We start from the raw sequence: 21,572 nt of genomic DNA on the forward strand, positions 1-21,572 counted from the left end.
TGAATACCTTCTGACTCTGAAAACGTTAAGTAAAGAGAGTAACTTTGGGGCTGTAACAGAAACTCAACATTGTGAAGAATCTATCAGGGATGCCTTCATTAGCGGCCTGCAGTCACCACTGATCAGACAACGTTTATTAGAGAATAAGACTTTAGATTTAGCTACCATGTTTGATCAGGCGAGATCTCTAGATTCAGCCCAAAGAAATTCAGAATCTTATTGTGTTATTCAACCCTCCCGTTCATTGGGTGCTGCCTCATCCAATCAGAATACCAGTGAAGTGGAACCCACAACTGTAATGGCTGCTACGGGTGTTAAATGTTTCTTTTGTGGTTTTTTAAAACACCCACGTGTAAAATGTCCGGCACGAGAGGCTGTGTGTCATAAGTGCCATAAAAAGGGTCATTTTGCTAAGCTGTGCCGTAGTACTTCATCAGTAGCCACTGGTGCTTGTGCAACTTCCTCTAATCAGGCAACGTTAGCGGCTGTGTCTTCTGCCGCTGCCCCAGGGGTGTTATCAAAGGTGGTTGTGAGGGTCACGCTCAATGGAGTGGAATTGGATGGCCTTATTGATAGTGGTAGTTAAGAAAGTTTTATCCATCCCGACCTCATTAAGTGCCATTCCTTAAGTGTACATCACACCCAAGGCAATGTTTCCATGGCATCCACTTCCTTCACCGCTCAGACATCAGGGTTCTGTCAAGTCAATGTCAAAGTAAACGGTCGGTGCTACCAAGATGTGCGTCTGTCCATACTCCCTCAGCTGTGTTCAGATATAGTTTTGGGCCAGGATTTTCAGGGACTGCATGATAGTGTTACACTGACATATGGAGGTAGTTTGCCTCCTCTTGTTATCTGTGGACTCAGTACACTGTGTGTTGACCCTCCAGAACTGTTTGCCAACTTGACAGCTGATTGTTATCCTGTTGCTGCTCGATCACGCCGGTACTCTCCCGATGATCGTAAATTCATTGAAAAGGAAATTCAAAGGATGTTGAAGGAAGGTATTATAGAGCCCAGTAACTCCTCTTGGCGTGCACAGGTTGTTGTCGTTAAGAACGAAACTCACAAGAAACGCTTAGCCGTGGACTATTCAGAAACTATCAACAAATTTACACTTCTTGACGGGTATCCTCTGCCTCATATAGATGACACTGTTAACAAGATTGCTCAATACCGTGTTTTTAGTACGATTGACCTCCGTAGTGCGTATCATCAAATCCCCATCAGAAATGAAGATAAGCCATACACCGCGTTTGAGGCCTGTGGACGCCTTTATCAGTTTGCTCGGGTTCCCTTTGGCGTCACCAACGGAGTGGCTTGCTTCCAACGTATCGTGGATTCATTCATCCAAGAAGAAGAACTGGTTGGAACATTTGCTTACTTAGACAACATTACTATTTGCGGCATGACTCAGGAAGAGCATGATGCTAATTTCACGAAATTTCTTGAGGCTGCTAAGAGAAAGAATATAACTTACAATGAAGACAAATGCATCTTTTCAACTAACAGGCTCAGTATTCTCGGATATGTGGTGGAAGGAGGGGAAATGCGCCCGGATCCGGAACGACTCCGACCCTTGCAGGACTTGCCTGTGCCTCGTGACATGAAATCGCTCCGACGCATCCTTGGCTTCTTTGCCTATTATTCACAGTGGATATATGACTACTCAAGCAAGATCCGCCCACTGTGTGCCACTACTACATTTCCCATGACAAGGGAAGCAGAAGCGGCTTTCCATCTTCTTAAGCAAGACATTGAAGGTTCAGTGGTGAGGGCGATTGACGAATCCATACCCTTCGAAGTTGAGACCGATGCTTCGGATGTAGCAATTGCTGCAGTCCTCACCCAGGCAGGACGTCCGGTAGCCTTCTTTTCCCGAACCCTTCAGGGACCCGAATGTCGTCATGCTTCTATTGAGAAGGAGGCCCAGGCTATTATTGAAACAGTTCGCCACTGGAGACAGTATTTGACAGGCAGACATTTTACTATAAAGACAGATCAACGATCAGTGAGCTATATGTTTGATAAGCAGCATAAAAATAAGATAAAGAATGATAAGTTCATGCGTTGGAGGATGGAATTATCTTGCTAGGATTTTGACATTGTGTATCGTCCTGGTCGAGAAAACATTCCCTCTGATACATTCTCCAGGTCTCATTGTGGGATGGCATGCCACGATCGACATTCACTGTTTAACCTCCACGAAGCCTTGTGCCACCCAGGGGTTACCCGCTTATACCATTTTGTGAAATCTAAGAATATGCCATACTCTGTGGAGGATGTCCGGCAGGTTGTTGGATCTTGTAGAATATGCGCAGAATGCAAGCCCAAGTTTCACCAACCAGATAAGACTCGACTCATAAAAGCTACTCAGCCATTTGAGCGTCTCAATATAGATTTCAAGGGGCCTCTTCCGAGTACAGATAAGAATCAGTATTTTCTTAACATTGTGGATGAATATTCATGGTTTCCTTTTGTATTTCCTTGTGCCGACATGACCACTTCCACGGTTATCAAGTGCCTCTGTCAGCTGTTCGCTATTTTCGGAATGCCGGCTTACATTCATTCGGACCGGGGACCCTCCTTCATGAGCAAGGAATTACAAGACTTCCTTGCCAGTAGGGGGATCGCTGGTAGCAGAACTACTAGCTATAATCCTCAAGGGAATGGCCAAGTGGAGAGGTTCAATGGTACCATTTGGAAGGCAATCACAATGGCTCTAAAATCCCGTAATCTACCCATCAAATGCTGGCAGACTGTTCTGTCTGATGCTCTCCACTCAATTCGTTCACTGTTGTCTACAGCAACCAATGCTACCCCTCATGAAAGACTTCTGAACTATTCTCGTCGTTCTTCCTCGGGAGCTTCGGTGCCTACTTGGCTCTGCAATCCTGGGCCAGTCCTGCTGAAGCGTCACGTACGCACAAATAAAACTGATCCCCTTGTGGATGAAGTCGACCTCCTCCAAGCAGGACCCCACTATGCCCATATTCGCTACCCAGATGGCAGGGAAACTACGGTCTCTGTTAGACACTTAGCCCCAATTGGAACCCCATCCAAGAGTGAACCCCAAATTCTACCTCAGGCTTCTGAAGAAAATGTAATTCCCCAGGGTAGTCCCCAAGACGCACCCTGCTCAGAGGGGGATGATCTCGTTCCTGATATGGTTCCTGCAACTCCACAGCAATCAGATGCTGTGGATAACCCTCCAGTGCCAAGAAGATCCGGTCGCACCATTCGTCCTCCTATTAGACTAGATTTATAGAGATAGATATCTCGGAAGGGGGTGAATGTTGTGATAATAAAGTGCCATACTGTAATTGGCGGCAACGGTAATTGGGCGGATGTGGCAGCACTGTATATGAAGGTCAATGGTTGGTGTTGACACGTATACCACGTACTCCATGGAAAGTCATGCTGGAACAGTAATGGTATGTTATATACTATATTAGGAATAATGTACTCTGAGGAATGTAATTGGTGTTAGAGTATGGAGTTTAACTCCGTTATTATGTGATGCGTATGTGGTATTTGCCTTCAGTATTATGTGTACAAGTTATTGTATTTTGTTATTCTTACCCTATGTATATTTATGTTGTTGTAGATATGTGTATGGGTTTTGTGAGAATAAAGCCGATCGAAAAGGTCTATTGTTGATTACTACAACAATCTGTAAAGGGGATTATCGGCATCCTCGATGCTCATGCTCCTATATGCTCATTATATCATATATCGATGCTCATTACCATGCTCCTACAACTCAAAATAATCCTCACTGCTTGGCATGTATGCTTCTGTAGTTTAAATAGTTCGCGTTGCTTGAAATGTATACTCCTATAGTGCTGAAGTAATCATGGTGCGTTAGTTGGGCCTCTAGTTTATATTTTAAAGACGGGGAGAATGTGGTGAATTGAAGGACGTGACGTGTGATCACATGTCGCGCGGCTCGAGCACGGGATAGATAAAGCCAAGATTCCGCACGGACGGGGGGATTGTCCCTGGGGCATTGTCATTTACGGCGGCGGCTCACTTGGTGCTCGTTGAATGGTGAGAATGGAGAGTATATCGGACTCCGTGCTTATGCTGATTTATTTTGCGGTGATCAATTGCACATGTATACATTGCTGCTTATGTACTCCTAGCTGCACCTGTATCCCCTGATGTGCCCATAGAAGCGGCTTCAATCAAATGGAATAAAGCCTACACTCTGAAGGTTCTTCTCTCGCTTTCATTTCAGATCGCACGCCTCAGGTGGAAGGTCAGATCGTCAAGCGACTGTTACAGCTTTTCAAACATGAAGAACTATCAAAGGAGGTGAACGACAGAATTAAACCTGTTGGAGCCCAAAGTCCAACAATGAATGGCCTGCCGAAGATTCACAAGGAGAATATCCCTCAAAGACCGATACTGTCCATGGTGCGATCGGAACAACATGAACTTGCCAAGTGGTTGGGAGAGGTACTGCAACCAGTACTGGATTCACTTTCTCATTTCGTGGTTAAAGATTCCTTCACATTTGCAGAATCAATTAGAGCTAAAACACCGACAAGTGAGGACAACATCATGGCATCCTTTGGTATTAAAAGCTTGTTCACGAATGTACCATTGATTGAGATATGTGCACATTTGCTGTATCACACCGATCTGGAACAACCGATGATTTCGGAACACGCCTTCGTGGAATTAATGAACACAGCAACAAGGGAGGTGGAATTCAGTTTTAACAACATGATGTATGTTCAAACGGACAAACTCTGCTCCAGCCAATGGGAGCTCGAGGTGAAGATGATCATCCGACCAATGGGCGTTCGGATTAACCGTGATGTCGTTGTGGTTGAACCAATCAGCGTCTATCTTATTGAGACCTGCGAAGAAAGCACACGCCTTGACTTCCTCATTCACTTGCTGAGATTTTTGCCCTGAAGAATACAGCACGAAAAGCTTTTAGTCACTATTATGTCGTGTTTGTTTGTATCAACATATATATATATATATATATATATATATATATATATATATATATATATATATATATATATATATATATATATATATATATATATATATATATATATATATATATATATATACACATGGGGAAGGAGGGACTGTTGCTCATTTAAAGTAAATCGGTATCTCGGCTTAGTTATTTGATTCGTTATTTCTTTACATTATCAGATTTCACTCCAGATTTCAACACTTGTTTAGTCCGGACGATATCCGATCCTTAAAGCTGAAAAAATATTTGGATGATATGCTATGATTTGTCCATGAGAGTAGATCGTGGAAAATTGTGTCATTATGCATGAAATCGCTCCAAGTTCACTTCCGGTTCTGGGTTTGGAGCGTCGGCAGGTCTCTTTCAGGGCTCTCTGCTGAAGATCTCAAAGTTAAGTTTCCGGTTGTTTTCTGTCCAATTTTAACTGTTTATTTTCTCACCTACATGTTACTGTGTGTTCCTAGTTCGGTTTTGTTTCAAAAATCGTGCTATTTTGTGAGTTTTCGTCGACCTTGTCTTACCCCACGTCGACAACGTCGATCGTGTTTATTTGTATTTTCTCTCCATTACCTTTGATTTCTATCTTCCCTACTTTCCCAACGTCCCCCATCCCTCCAAACTAAACACTATTTCTTGTCTTGAATCCCCCCCCCCCCAAAAAAAACTACTTTTCTCCTTGCACACTCATGACTCTCGATCCTTCTTCTTCCTCTTCTTCCTCTTTTCTTCTTCCTCCTGCCAGCAGGGAGAGCCACATTTCAAACCTCGCCTCCAAAGCCAGTCGCCGACTGGGAATCCTCCGTCGTTGAAAGTCCTTCCACGGCCCACCTGAGCTCCTGACCACTTACAAAGCTTTTGTCCTCAGCCTGATGGAGTACTTCTCTCCCCTCTGGGCTGGTGCTCCTGCCTCTCACCTTTCTTGGCTTCACACTGTGGAAACCAAGGCATTTCGGATCATTGGCATCTCCCGCGATGAGGCTGAGTCTTTGGGTCTCTCACTCTCTCTCTCACCGCAGGTAGGTCGGTGGTCTTTCTGTCTTCTACCGTCTCCTCTCCAGCCTGGCCCCCTGCTCTTTTTGTGATTTGTCCCCACCACATTTCCGCAGGGTGCTCAAGGTCCGCCAACAACCCCCTTCTGGTAAAACTACCAAAATCACGAATCACTGCTCACCTTCACTCTTTCATTCCTCTTTTTTCCTGCCTTTGGCATAAACTCCCTCGCTCCATTCAATCCCATTCTTTCCTTAAGGCCTTCAAAATAGCTGTTCACCACCACCTCTTGTCATCCTCCATCCAAATCCTCGATCTTTTCTTCCCCCGATAATCCACCCAAGCCCACCTCCTTCAAATTCCTTGCTTTCCTTCCTGAAAGTCCCTGAAATGTCCATCTTCTATTCCCCTTGTTCCCCACCCCATCCCTCTCCCTTCCACAGATCTCCTAATGTCCCTGTTCCCCACTGTTTTGTCCTTCCCACTCCCGCCCCTCTTGTCTCATGCCCCCCTTGCTGTGCATTGTGTTCGCTCTCGTACGAGCCTCGACAAGGTATACAAAAAAAATGCTCCTAATTTGAAAACTATGGCACTGACAAAAGTGATGTACACAACAATTTGTAGCTATGATGAACAGGCATTCGATAATATGAGTGAGGAAAGTGGGGGGGGGGAAAAAAACTTTATCGTAAAGAAATCGTTGCAGCCTGTTGCAATGAAGGCAAGGTTGAGCAGGCAAGAAAACATGGTGGCTTAAGACCCGAGTGATGTTACCTTGAATATACCTTTCGACCCCATCGAGAGCGAAGTGGCCAAGGATAGGCCTGATAAAGAATATAATTAAATATGGCCGTTAATTATCTTCAAAAGGGGTGTTTTAATTCACCCAAACACGCAATTTTCACTCTTGCACTTCCTTGGAGTTTTCCGAGTGTGCTTGTAAAGTTTCAGGCTGCTCGGTTTAATGGTTTTAGAGCTATGGAGGAGACACCCTGACACACACACACACTGACACACACACACACACACACACACACACACACACACACACACACACACACACTGACACACACAACCTGACACACAACCTGACACACACACACACACACACACACACACACACACACACACACACACACACACACACACACACACACACACACACACACACACACACGCACACACACACACATTTATTAGTATCGATATGGGACCACACAAAATAATGAGTGGATCATATATTATATGCATGAAAGCAATATTACTGCTGTAGAAAATCATGACACCTCACGAAATGTGACATGTTTTGTCTCGGTCAAGGCAAGCTCAGGAATAAGAAAACTTATTTTTGACTCGGCATGCCTGGTGCATTCAAAGAGTTCATCCCAAGTTATTGAAAGGCTAGGCTCATAGCAAAGGGTCTTGAGGATCTAATGGGGTCTTGAGGGTCAAAAGTGTCTTTTGGGTCCTGAAGGGTTAAAGGGTCTGGTGTCTTTCGGGTATAATGTGTCATTGAGGGTCTTGAGGGATGAAAGTGTCTTTCAGGTATTGAGGGCCGAATGGGATTTTGAGGATCTAAAAGGGTCGAATGGGGTCTCAGGGTCTGAAGTTAAAGATCTATCGGTCTAAGGGGTCTAAAATGTCTCGGGTCTGAGGGTCTAAAGTCAAAGGTCTGTATAGGTTCTGAATATCTGAAGGGTGTAAAGTCAAAGGTTTATAAAGGTACAAGGGGTCTGAGGGTTAAAAGTAAAAGGTCTGTAAAGCAGTAAAGGTCTAAGCTATCTTGAAGGTGCATATGTCTCCAAGATACTTTCCAACAGTTGTAATTAATGCGTCATGCACGTAAATAATAGGGTAACAACATATGACACCTCTTGTCCTCCAAAGACCCCCAGTCAAGGAGAGCTCATCAAAATCTCCAGGTTAATTTTGGGTCACGTCTATCTTTTATACTGTATATAGGCTTTATTCAGGCCTTGCTATTCTTTCACCCGAGTTATTGAGCGTATTACCAATTCTGGTCACGGTCTCGGGTCCAAGTTAGTTAAACTCCGCTTGTCATTTCAAAAGCATTCTTTTGATTGCAAATTTTGAACGTCTAAAGGACGGTACCTTTCAATAAAATGACACTGTATATCCAAAGAGGTGGTGAAGTTTGTACTAAAACTTTTAATAAATTACTCTTCTTCACACCTGCAGGTTACAGAGTCTCATTGATCATCAGTTTGAAATTGATAATTCGATTAAAAAAAAAATTTACGTTCATTACACTGGACAACAAATATTTTGCTACTCGGATGGAAACACATATTCGAGACCAAATCGAGTATGCTGATTCTGAATCTGAAGTCAGTTTTCTCAGCCCATCAGAATTTTGAGTTATACACATGGTCCAATTGCAGCAGCTTGCCCTGGTAAGTGATTTTGAGTGTTCAAAAAAAATTTTTTTTGTATTTTTGGTTTCAATTATATCAATACAACTGTTGTTGAATATTATTTCTCGTAAAAAGAGCTTTAGAATGCACCTTAAATTCTTAAAAATGGATGAAAACTAACCAAGCTATGAATATTTAAGTAAAATGTTCCATGCGGCGTTACAATTTTTAACTAACCCTAACAATCATGAAAAAAAACTTTGTAAAGGCATTGGATCACGACGGCAATGGCTTCCAATATCTCAGAGTGAAGTTTGGTGCAGAGAAAACGGATACTAAACTCAAAGCAGGCATTTTCATTGGGCCCTAGATCCGAGAACTGACGTGTGATTCCGAGTTCAAAAATAAACCGAACCCACTTGAGTTTGCAGCATGGGAAGCATTTGTGTTGGTTGTGCAGAACTTTCTTGGGAACCATGGAGCTGAATAGGATGTGGAATTAGTGGACAACATGCTAAAGGCCGATCAGCGAATGAGCTGTAGGATGTCTCTTAAAGTGCACTTCTTGCATTCTCATCTTAATTTCTTCCCACCTAATCTGGGTGAGGTAAGGGAAGAGCTTGGGGAAACGTTCCACAAGACATTTCGGTCATGGAAACGAGGTATCAAGGCCGGTTCAACCCAAACATGATGGGTGATGACTGCTGGTTCCTACAACGGGAGACCAATTCCACACACAAGCACAAGAGCAAGTATCTCACACCTTCTGAACACGTCTGAACAGTGCCTACGCTGACTATATTGAAATGAAGAGTGTAAACTTGAAGTGTTGTTTCTGAATCACTCACAATGGGGTGGATTTCCCCCATCAAGTTTACACCCTTCCTAACATCACCATGTTCTAATGTTTTATTAACTTCTTTTTCTGCAACTTGTTTATGTTCTTGGTTTGTATACTACACATTATACACGGACATCAATCATTGTTGTTTAAATATGATGTAAAAGTAATTACTAAGCACTGATATTAGATGTACAATGTGGCGATGTGCAACAAAATAGTATCTAATATAGCGTGCTGGGTATCATCAATACATTTACATATTTTGGAAGACCTGAAGTGCTGGATAAATTCTGACTACAGATTTGAAATCGGTGGCCCAGAAATCCTGTGTCGCAGAGGAAAAAATTATTTTCGTAGCACTGAATTATTGACACCAATTTCACTTTTACTTCTTTAATATCGATCAACGTTAGAATACCGATACAGGTGAGTGCAGGTGCCCCAATGCACATGCGTTTTGCTGTTTCACTAATTGACAGGTCGCAATGCCCAGTGAAAGTTGAACGAGTGAAGGTCGTGCAATGAGAGGGAGAGAAATGGCTCATAAATTAGGGCCTCGTACGGCGATGACGGTTCCAACCGGTCACCGAACGCCTTGCACGGCATTTAACGGCTTTGGGTTCTGTGGGTAAGAGGAGGTCGACGCGCCTCCTCTCTCTCTCTCTCTCTCTCTCTCTCTCTCTCTCTCTCTCTCTCCCATCCCTCCCTCTCTCCCATCCCTCCCTCCCCTGCCTCCTATTCTCCCCAAGCTCAGCGTGGGCAGCGTCGTGGAGACGCTCGCTTCGCCGTCCAGCAGAGCACGACATCGCACAGAGGGCGCGGCAAGGGCATCGTCTTAATTTGTGCACAATCTCTGCCTTCCCTCTGTCCTCGTCGCTTGGGCAACGGTCATGGAGCTCGATGGCCGCACAGCTTCTGTAAGTGTGTCGTGTGTGTGTAAACTGTGTGTACCTTGTATCAATGAGTGTGAATCCCTCTCGGCGGGACCGTCCCGCATCACACCCGACTGGACGACCTCCATGGACTCGTTGTTCATCCCCAGCCTGTACTTCATTGAGTTCAGGTTGTTCTACTGGGATTGCATTTATCTTTATAAAGAAAAGAAAAAACGAAACGAGACATTTGGGGCTGGAAAAACGAATTGACCGATTGATTAGTATATCGGTTGATAGTGGAGAATTGTAATGCTTAAATTTAATTATTGTAACTTATACATTTCTAACCTGCGTCGTCATGCAGTTTATATACGTTAAGCTGAGGCTGTACTCGTTTACCATGAGGTGTGTGTGTGTGTTTGGGTTAGGGTTTGGTGTGTCGACAAGGTGTGTTGATCTGTCATCCCAAATACCAATCCATGTATTGATCACAAAAATGCTTTCAGGTAAACGTTGAGGTCTATATGTAACCGGTGACAATGATCTTACTCAATGGTGCTAAGTGATCTTCATTAGTAACAGAGTAGCTACCGTGCGTGGGTCTAGTTTGTGTAGTACTTTCTGAAAACAACTCCAGTCTGTGTTTTGTGACAAGACTATGTATGTTTGTGTGCTGTGCATCTCAAAGGTTCGAGATGGTCAAAATGGTATGTTCCAATAGTAGTTAGTGTCTGAACTCGAAAGGGTCTAATCTCTCAATGATGGAAATGTCTAAGGGGTCTAAAGTGTCTAAAAAGGTCTAAAAGCTCCAAATGATCAAGGGTCCAAGTGGCTTAAAGGTGTTTAACGGGTCTTAAGGTGTGTAAAGGTCGAAAGCGTATGAAAGGGTGAGGGGGTCTAAAGGTGTCAAGTGTAGAAAGGGTCTTAAAGGTAAAAGGGGTCATGGGATTCTTATGTTTCCAAAGGATCAAGGAGTCTAAGGGCTCCAATGTGGGTAATATAGGGTCTAGCAGGTCTTGGGGGTTTGAAATGGTCTTGTGGATACATAGGGTCTAAAGGTATATTGGGGTCGAAAGGAAGTAAATTTCCAATCTAAAGGGTCTTGAATGTATAAAAGGTCTTCAAATGTCTAAGCCCTAAGGGGTCTAAGCTGTCTAAAGGGTTTAAACGTTTAAAAGGGACGTTCCAAGGATGTTTGTGTGGTGTGCGGGGTTGAGAGGGATCTTGCGGTATTAGGGGTCCACATGGTTTTCAGGTTCTAAAGGTTCTCAGCAGTCTTATGGATCTTAAAGGGCTTTGGGGTCTTAGTATTCTAAAGGGTCTAACAAGGTCTATGGGGTGTTAGGGGTCTGGAAGGTCTGCAGGGTCTTTAAGGTGTTTAGTGCCTTGGAGTCTTAAGGTTATGAGGGAATCGTAAGGGTCTAAAGGATGTAAATGGCCAACAGCATCTAAAGGGTCTAAAACGTGTAAGGGCTCTTAAAGGGTCTTCAAAGGTCTCTGAAGTGTCAGCAGTCTAAAGGGTCTAAGGTTTAACAGGTACGTTACAATAGCACATAATTAATAGACGTAGTCACGGTGCAACTGACATTCAAACAGTATACTTAATGAAGAGACATAGTCACGTGGGTTAGTGGATGGACATCCAGTTGTTCCATTATATATTTATACATCTTTTTCTTCTTCTTTCGGCTGCTCCCGTTAAGGGTCGCCACAGCGGATCATCCGTATGATCCGCATAGTGATTTGGCACATGTTTTACGCCGGATGCCCTTCCTGACGCAACCCTGGTCGCCTCTTACGACACAGGGATATGGTACACCTATGTTAACCGGGGTATACACTGGCCCAGTATACTGGTGCTCATTTCGCCGACCTCGGAAGTATGACAGGCTGAGTCAACCCCCTGGTGTATTAATTCAGTGGCCCAACGGGGCTTGAACTCATGACCTTTTGGATCCCAAGTCGCTGCCCGAACTACTGCGCCAACACCAGGCTAATATATATATATATATATATATATATATATATATATATATATATATATATATATATATATATATATATATATATATATATGTATGTATATATATATATATATATGTATGTATATATATGTATGTATATGTATATATATATGTGTATATATATGTATATATATATATATATATATATGTATATATATATATATATATATATATATATATATATATATATATATATATATATATGTGTGTGTATATATATATATATATATATATATATATATATATATATATATATATATATATATATATATATATATATATATATATATATATATATATATATATATATATATATATATATATATATATATATATATATATATATATATATATATATATATATATATATATATATATATATATATACACACATACATACATATACACTGTGTACTGTATTGCGATACTTATTCAGTTAAAAATTGAAAGTCGTTTAAAAAAATTACCTGTATGACAATTGAGTTTCATGTATTGAACTGTTGACTGAATATATTGTAACGTGAAAAGTGTGTGGGGGACGGGGGGGGGGGGGACTGTAGTAAGTGTAGTATGCTTCGTGTAATTTGAGTCGGTTAAATTTCCATGTAACAGTTATCTGTCAGAGTAAGTCGTCTGTTACATGTGACACTGTGGAGGCAGCGTATGTAGTTTATAAACAGGATAGACAGTAAGGTTGTAAAATGTCTGACCTTCTGTAAGGTGAGGCCAGGTGAGGAATTAGAAGTGTCAAGGAATATTGAAGCGGCTTGGTAGGACCGTCACGATCTGTCTGGCCAATGTGTTTAAGCCATGGCAGTAAAAAGGCTTTGGGGCCCGGAAGAAGACTGGAAGAGTTTTTTTTAATTGGGGTCACCCCAAAGTATGGACCCCCCACAATGATCAGGAAACCAATGATGTGGCCCGCAGCAGGAAATGACAGTTCCGAAGTATGGAGGGCGGTCCAGAGGACCATGGGTGGAGGAAGGAGGTCGGGACAGTCATGGGGACTGGAGCTGGACACACATTGGGGAGTTGGAGGCTGGAACTGAACTTTAAGTCATGAATCATCTCTCTCCTTACCTCTGTTTGGCCGCCATCTTTTCTCTCCTAGTCTTCGACAGCATTGTCGTCTTTTGCCGTTTTCGACTGCACCATCTTCTTCTACCCTCTTTGACCGCATCATCTTCTTCTGCCGTTTTCGACCAGATAATTCCTGTGACACTGCCCGTCCCGAGCAGCGCTTTGCCTGTGCGCCGGCAACCTGCATATACAGTCGCTTTGTGCCATCGAAGATCTCGGTTGCCCCATTGTTATTTGTGTGAATCAGTGTCGTATTTCCAGTATCATTTTCCAATGTCGATCATTCCAATATCGTACGTTCCGGCGCCTTTGGGGTTATAATTTTTATTCCTTGCACATAAGTTTGGGTGCTCCCTCATTAGTCCATTTGCCGTTATTATGTGTTCCATTGTCAACCTTGTTGATGTGGAAAGTGTATGGTTTTATGATTGTTTTGGACTAACATGGATCCATTAAAAAATTCAGGTTGGTTGCCGGGGTGGCTACCTTGGGGAACTCCTGTAATTTGCATAAATTCAAGATGGCCACTACAGGTCAGACGATGGGGCTAAGTTTTTAATCGGTCAACATATAATCCTGTGCAATACCTCTTTTCCATATGATTTTGACATGAAGAATTCAATTTGGGGGTTATTTTTTACGTTCAGGAATAAATAGAGGTTCACATGAAATGTCCATGACTATTTTCTGCTGAAAATTATGCAACACCAATGCAAAAGTGAAGTCATGAATGGTTCACAACAGTATGGTGATAATCAGAAAGCATACACATTGTCATGTCATCATATTGGACATCTTAGGAACAGAGGACATAGAGCCTAGTAGACAACTTACGTATTGTTCATTCCCATTCATTGTACTCATCCCCTTCCGTATCCTCGTCTCTTTCCAGTTCTGCTTCGACACTCCCTTCTTCCACTTCACTTTCACTGTCCTCCACAGTCTTGTATGGGTTGAAGCACTTGTCACTGCAACCACAAGTGCAATATAGTGTGCAGGAGATCTTTGCATGGTGACAACTGCAACTTGCAGTACTGCAGGCCTTCCCCTCTACTTTGCATCCACACCGCACAACATCCATGTGGTCCAAAGGGGCTGGTGGAATAGCAGAAGTTGCTGGCACTGGGATTCCATCTCTAATGTCCCATCCATATTTTGTAATGTCAAGTTCAGGTGGGGCCTGCTGATCAGCTGATTTTGCAAGTACTGTCTGTAGATGTGCACGCAAAATACGTAGGAAGAGATTGATCTCAGTTGGAGGTAATGCCATGAGCTGGAGGGGCTTGCCAGACTTCCTCGTGTACATATAGTACCTCATCTCACTCATCGTGGTACCTTCTGGCTGACCATACAGGGCACAGAAGAATGTCCGCCCTGCTTCCATGAGCTGTTCATGGCTTGCATTCAGCTCGCCAAGTGGGAGTACAAACCAGGGAAGTTGCCAGCTCTCAGTGTCTTCAGGGCTGACACTTTGCCCTTGCCGTATGGGTATGATGTGGTATCTGAGCCAGTGATGTAGTGCATTCCCAAAAGCTGCAGACACTTGGGGCCAAGCTGGTCACAGGTGGTGTTGATATCCCAAATTGCTCCATCCCACCTTTCCATCTGCACTGTGGCCTGGATGTTGCACTGGTAAACCCAGTAAACCATCAATACAAAAACATCAGTGTCATCAGAGAGGACACGTATCACTCTTGCATTACATTCAGCAGCCATGAGCAGGTGTGAGATCATTGTAATGTCTGCTTCATCATGGTTGAACGCACCATGGCTACGGCTCTCCACAGTAACTCCTTCACCAAAGTTATAGGTACTCAAAACCTTGGACAGCTGCAACTTGTTCTGCTTGTTTTTCAGGATGGTGTCTTGACTTGGCAGGGGTGTGTTTATTGTGAGGTCATAGTTGATGGAACCAATGCCAGCACGCCTCACTCGTTCATGGTCCTTTGCAGAAACGTCATAATATTTGTCAAAGATCAAGATCTTCTGACCAGCAATGGTAGACAGCCTTGTCTTGATGGACTCAACTAAGACTGACACAGTTCCCCTGAAAGGCCAGACAATATGATAAAGAAGTTGGCTCACGTCAACAATGGTAACATCTGGTTGCAGAGGCTGTTGTGCCTGAACACAGAGTTTGTGTGCCAGTGGTGCTTTGTTGCCTTTCCTTAAGCACCCATATTCATCAATCAGTGAGGGGGGTACTGCGCAGAGCTCAAACTGAAAGATAGGTCCTAGCTCCATTTGTCTTTGCTGTCCAATCGTCAGCAGCCTGAGGAAGATGGTTTCTAGATCAAAGATTGTCTTGTCCCCAATTTTCACTCCTTTCTGTAAGTGCTCCATTGTCTTGATGGGGTATGAGATGGTTGCATGGAATCCACCAGGAAGGGATGCATGGAACTCTGCAACCATTTTCTGACCTATAACCACGGAATCCTCAACATTCACTTCAGCTTCTCGGGGAGCATTTTGACCATTGGCAATGTTGTACAGATGTGAGTGATTCTCAAGAGGATGAGACGCATTCGACAATTCAAGTAAAATCCGGCGCCTATCATCTGCATCAAGTTCTCTCCTCTTCTTACCCTCCTCCTTGTGACGTGGTCCGATTCTTGTGTCCTTTTCTCTCACTTGGTCTTCATTGTCCTTGTTTGAGGAGTCAGGGTAGATGTGCTCCATTGTATGTGAGATGTAGGCAGTGACAGGAAAGGAATCGATCCACTCTGCTACCATCTCTGGAGAAAGAGTCATACCCTTGAGGCCACCCTTGCCAATTCTAATAGCAGTTTGTTCACCGAACTGATCAAAGCTCACACCATTCCAAATGTCTTCCTGGTGATGACACACAAAAGCACCTGATATGAGCTCTGACTTGGCATCTGGTGGCAGCAGATAGCGCATCTCCAGAAGGTGATGGGTGATGTAACAGGCATAGTGATGGTGACCAGCAATAAAGAAGTAGGGAAGCATGCGTTAAAGTGTTAGCTGTTGCAGCAGGAAGTCTGCCTCCCTCTCACTATGCAGAAGTTGATGAACAAGCAGAGTAGGCTGGATGAAGTTATCAACCCAGTGCTTCCCAGTTGGGTGCTGTCTGCATGTCTCAAGGTAGCTGCACAATTCCTGGAATGTCTTGGGGCCGGTGGTGAGGAAGGAAATGAGAAGGGCAGCCGAAACCATCCGGAAGGCTCTCATTGATCGAACCCAGGACTTGCCACTCATGATTCCTGCCAGGCCCCCGAATGCTGAACTGATGAGAGTCTCAACACCAGGCCCACGCTTGAGTTTGCCAATGCAACCACAGAAGGACTGCACAGTGTGCATTATCCCAGGCTTCAGAATCACATTTTTAAACCGATCAACGTCATGCCACTTGATTTGGCAAGCCACCATGTAGAGTTGGAGATCCACAGAGATGTGGACATAAGTCATTCCCATATCAGTCAATGACTTTTGAAGATACTCCAGTGAAGTCACTACAGTGTCTGGATGAGAAGCTTTGGCATCAATAAGGGGTCTGAACATGTAGGTACTTGCTGGCTTTTTTTCTGCATGACTGGTGAATGCTTCTTGTTTGTTGAACCCACCCCATTCCATGGCGTTCACCTGTGTGCTGACTGTGTTTAGCCACTTCATGTCCTTTTCCTGTGCAGCAGCTAAACTAGCTTGCCGGGCACACACTTCTTGGTAGGAGAATCCAGAGGTTGCATCCACAGCCGAGGGGTTCACTTTAGATGGCCCAGTGTAGTGCTGTAGAGGAAGGCTCCCTGATGAGCTGTTGCTTGTCCGAGACTGGGCAGCTTTCTTAGACAGTCGTGGGATAATAAGGTCGCTCTTCCCTGGGTGAGCATGCCCATACTCAAGAATGTCTACAGGATGGGGTTGCTGAAATTCATGTGAGAGGACAGGAGTAGTGCGCCGACCATTAGGCGTGAACACTTGCAGATCAAGATTATCAAACCAGGCAAAAATCACACCAACAGTTCTACTCAAACCCATGAATTGGTGGAGAAGCTGAGCATTGTCACCGAGAAAATGAGCAGCGGATTTGCTGAATCTCAGGACCTCATCATATGACGTTGTGAACCCATGTTCATGAAGGAGCTTTAGAAGATCAGAACTGCCATGGCGGTGCAGTAGTTTGACAGCCAGTCCTAATGTTGTCTGATTTCTGGTACCTGTAACATGACTTTGAATTGACTGGCTCAGGCTTAGAGATTTATTGGTCATTTCACCACCAGACACTAAGTCTGAAATCAACCTCAGTAAAGTTGGGCTTGTTGCCTTGATTGTGTTGGCTTGTGTAAATTCTGAGAGGTCAAAATTGGCACTGTTGTACTTGACTGAGCGTGCCTCCTTGTTGATCTGCCTTACCACAGAATCAATACTCCTCTCATCTGCATCATCCACTTTAACCATTTGCAGATGGTTAGCAATGGACTCACGGAAACCAACAATGGTAGCACATCCATCTACCCAAACTAACATAACGTCCTTCCTCATGCAGTCTGTTCGTTTGCTAAACATATCACGTTGAGTGAGTTTGCCACCAAGATCACAGTACAGGGAATGCAGTTCAACGCTATTCCACAACTTTGACCTGTCACAATTCATGCCCTCTATGACGTTATTTAGGGCACTTTCTTCTGCAACACCAGTTGGCAAATCAGCATATTTAGGGACTGTCATGAAACTGTTATAACAGCGTACATGGTATTTGCACTTGGCCGCGGTGAGATCAACCAAATATCCAATATGTAACTTGACCGTTCTGGCTACTTCATCATTACGTTGCTCAGCAGCATTAATGATGGCATCTTTCATAGTTGGGATGGGATTACCTTCCTTATCAAAACGTTCTTTAGTCATGCACTGACGAACACGATCCCATCGTTCTGGATGTTTGTCATCAACAGGTAAACATTCTTTGCCACAAAAACAATGCAGTCACGTTTGTAAACAAATGCACCACTGCCTGTTGCCTGTGTGTGATATCTTGTTGTCACTGCAACACAATCATCTTCAGCTTTTCTTTTCTGTGATTTACGGTCTCTCAATTTTTTGTTTTGATGTGTAAGTACAGTAGCATCCTTTGTGACATTCTATGCCAACAGCATCACCACCACCATCAACGATGTCCTGTAGTTTTGCACGTAGCTCTTCATCTCCATGGGCTTTGGCACAGGAGATCAATGTCTTGATCCCTTGATCAGCGAATTTCTTCAATTCCCCTCCACCATGACACATGAGAAGAATGCACCTTGAATCAGCCATATCTGTAAAAACAAAACAATGAATTAGTAACTCGCATTAATGTCGTATGTGAGCATCCAGTTGTCAGAATAGTGACCTTGTTGTCATTCAAAATGTATCTCACACGACAAACAATTGCCAGGAACTCGAACATTGGTTACAAAAATTGGTTACAAATTATCACAAAAATAAGGTTAAATATCGATTCCTCGTGCCAATATTATATGGAAAAGATGTCTCGTGTAATTTTAAGTTCAAAGTTATATTTTCAGCCCGGTCGATGACGGCCATCTTGTATTTGCGCAAAAATAACAGATTTCCCCATGGTTGCCATCCGGGCAACCAAGCTTAATTTTGTCTATGCATGCCTGTGAACAAGAAACCACCATAAAACCATACACTTTTGAGGACAACAAGGTTACGTCTCTGGCAAATGGACTAGCATTCCTATCTGTGTCCATTGATCGCTTGGTTCATACTCTTTATGATGGTCTCTCATCTGTCCTCTTCCCTGTACTTTTCTTTACAAATAAACCCTTTAAAGGGTAAGGAAACGTGTTTGAGCTATCTGCTTCCTGTGTGTTTACCGTCAATTTTGGGCGACCTTGGGGAATGGTAAATTAAATAAAATAATAACAAGTCTGAAGATGACGATGGTTCACGAGCGGTATTTGACGATGTAGATTGTTTCAGAAGTGAAGGATGAGACAATGTGATAATTTTTGACCAAGTTATAAAAATGATCAACATGATGTGGTATGAGTGACAGGTTTATTAGCTGCAAAATGTCAAAAACCCGGTTTCGTTCAACAACTTTCTAAATTTGACCTTTGCATAACCTTTAAAGGTCACAAAACAGTGTTGTGGACATTAAAATATGGAAACAGGATACGTGCTATAGCTTATTGGAGTTAGTTCATCGAAGAAGGTCGAAAACCTGGTTTGATTCCCACAACTTTGGAAATTTGACCTTTGTGGCCCTTAAAGGTCAAAGGTCAAGGATTATGACCTTTGGTAGAAAACTTCCTCTGGAACATTCCAGGAACAATATAACGTCAAATAGGCTATATGACATTTCGCACTCCTCAGATTATATTATCCATACTTCGATGAAATCAGCGTAAAAACAAACTTGAAGGGGGCGCCACGGGCAAGGTGTTTAAGATAGAGCAAAATGGTTTCAAGACTTTAGGTGGGGAATGATCTCAAGATTATGCATTAAAAATATTGTCATCCGAGCTCTCAAAGTTTGGGCGGTCGTATGATTTTTATGTCAAAATTCGCAATTTTTTGACCTTGTGACCTTGACCTTGGGAGGAAAATGAAAAATCGGACAACGACAAGTTTTGGATAATTCATTTTGCTGTTCAAATACCGAAGAATCCATTCCATTCAGTCAATTCCCTCGGAGAAAATAGATTTTTAATCCGACTACCCCCTAAAAATGGCTTTTTTTTGACGTGGCTCCGCCCACAATGGGTGTTACACGCCCTCATCCAGGAAAACACAACTAGACATTGATATCGAACACATAACCAAATTTCATCAAGATCAGATCAAAGTCCATGGAGTTATTATCTGGACAGACAGACACACAGACAGACAGACAGACAGACAGACACACAGACATAACGAATATAGTGGTCACTTTGGCTGGCACTCGTGAACCAATTAAACGCAGAAAGAGACCTTTTGCCAATTTCCCTGGATGAAAGGTACCAGAGCTGAGGCATACTGTGTTAATGGAGCCTCAAACTTGACAATATATTTGCTATTAGGATAAAATGAAACCCTCACTGATGAAAATATAATAAATTACGTTTGTTCCACATCCTATTATAGTTATAAGTTATAAGCAAATGGTTTGAGCTTGGAGACCCTAAATATAAATCAAGATGGAAAGTCTGTCTCCTTTGACATATCTCGGGCATTCGACATAGTCTGGCATCCTGCTTTGCTTGCCAACCACTGCCTGTGGCATTCAAGGTCACTTTCATTCTTAGAGTTATAACTTCCTCTACTCATGTAGTCAATAGAGCCCTCTCCTTCGGTCTCAAAATTGAGGCAACTCCACGTTGTGTCGTACAGTACCCACATCCCTCTGTTTGGCAGACTGCAGTTGCATCTCTTCTTGTTTATCTGGAATTGATTAGATGCTGCTCTGGCAAATGGAACTTGTTCCTCATCTAAATAAATGCCATCAAATTTATCGGTCACGAAATGCTGTCGATCACATCAACCTGGAATTGATTATATGAATTCATTTGTCACAAATCACTAACCCATCACTCTCTGCTGATCACTTCCATCTAACCCAGTGTTTCTCAAGGTGGGGTGCACGCCCCACCGGTGGGGCATGGCAATATTTTGGTGGGGCATGAGGATTCAGAATTAATGAATCAATATATGATAGCTTTCATAGCTTTGCTATGAGTTCCCTTCTTGGTTGACTCAGCCATTTCTGGTGGATTTATCTGAAGTACCAGAGCAATACCAAGAGGAGTTATGCGAGTTGCAACAAGATGAGTCAGTGAAAACTCTTTTCAAGATCTAAGGAACCATGATGTGGCTGTCTGAGGAGAGCGAAAAGAAATACCCAAACTCGACTACTTTGGCAAAGGAAGTGTTGATAAATTTTCCATCATCTTATTTAGTCGAATGTGGATTTAGTGTTGTTACTGATTTGCTGCTAGCTAAGAGAGATTGACTGGAAATCACAAAACGTGGTGATTTAAGGCTGAAACTGACAAAATTGGTTCTTCGAATCAAACAAATCTGCAGCCAGCGTCAAGGGCAGGGGCTCCCATTGAAGTGAGTAGCAATTGAATAAAATTTGTAGTAAAGTTTTAAGAAAGACTTTTGAATACATATGTAGTATATACTGTAGTGTTTCCAATCATGGTGGGGCATACGATTTTTTTGAAAATCAAAGTGGGGCGTGGGACAAAAAAGGTTGAGAAACACTGATCTAACCCATCACGAACCATCCATCAGCCGAGTCATCAGTAAATGATACAACGTTACAAAATAACCATCAGTCATCAGTAAATTATTTCACTCATTACTGTATGCTGATCTGGAATTGATTCAATGCTGTTGTGATAAATGGAGCATGTTCTTAAATCCTGGAAA

General features: G+C 42.9%; 2 protein-coding genes across 7 annotated transcripts in view; one reads left to right on the forward strand and one right to left on the reverse strand.

Moving 5' to 3' along the window:
- The window catches only part of LOC147021606 (uncharacterized), a 119,703-nt gene extending 109,412 nt beyond the window's left edge, over positions 1-10,291 (reverse strand). For 2 of the 3 annotated variants that reach the window (XR_015060864.1, XR_015060863.1), the window contains exon 1: positions 10,163-10,291. Coding sequence is in view for 1 of the 3 variants with exons in the window: in XM_085891745.1 (XP_085747871.1) it covers positions 10,163-10,265 (103 nt within the window). In the remaining 2 variants the exon portion in view is untranslated. The remainder of the gene's footprint in view (positions 1-10,162) is intronic. The other variant, XM_085891745.1, reaches the window with a different exon arrangement.
- The window catches only part of LOC147021607 (electroneutral sodium bicarbonate exchanger 1-like), a 265,236-nt gene continuing 253,572 nt past the window's right edge, over positions 9,909-21,572 (forward strand). For 2 of the 4 annotated variants that reach the window (XM_085891721.1, XM_085891722.1), the window contains exon 1: positions 9,910-10,128. In XM_085891721.1, coding sequence (XP_085747847.1) covers positions 10,102-10,128 — 27 coding nt within the window. In that variant the 5' untranslated portion in view covers positions 9,910-10,101. The other 2 variants (XM_085891723.1, XM_085891725.1) reach the window with 2 other exon arrangements.

The sequence above is a fragment of the Eptatretus burgeri genome, chromosome 8, assembly GCF_056783735.1.
Source record: "Eptatretus burgeri isolate ZD-2024b chromosome 8, Ebu_testis_v1, whole genome shotgun sequence".
Taxonomy (NCBI): Eukaryota; Metazoa; Chordata; class Myxini; order Myxiniformes; family Myxinidae; genus Eptatretus; species Eptatretus burgeri.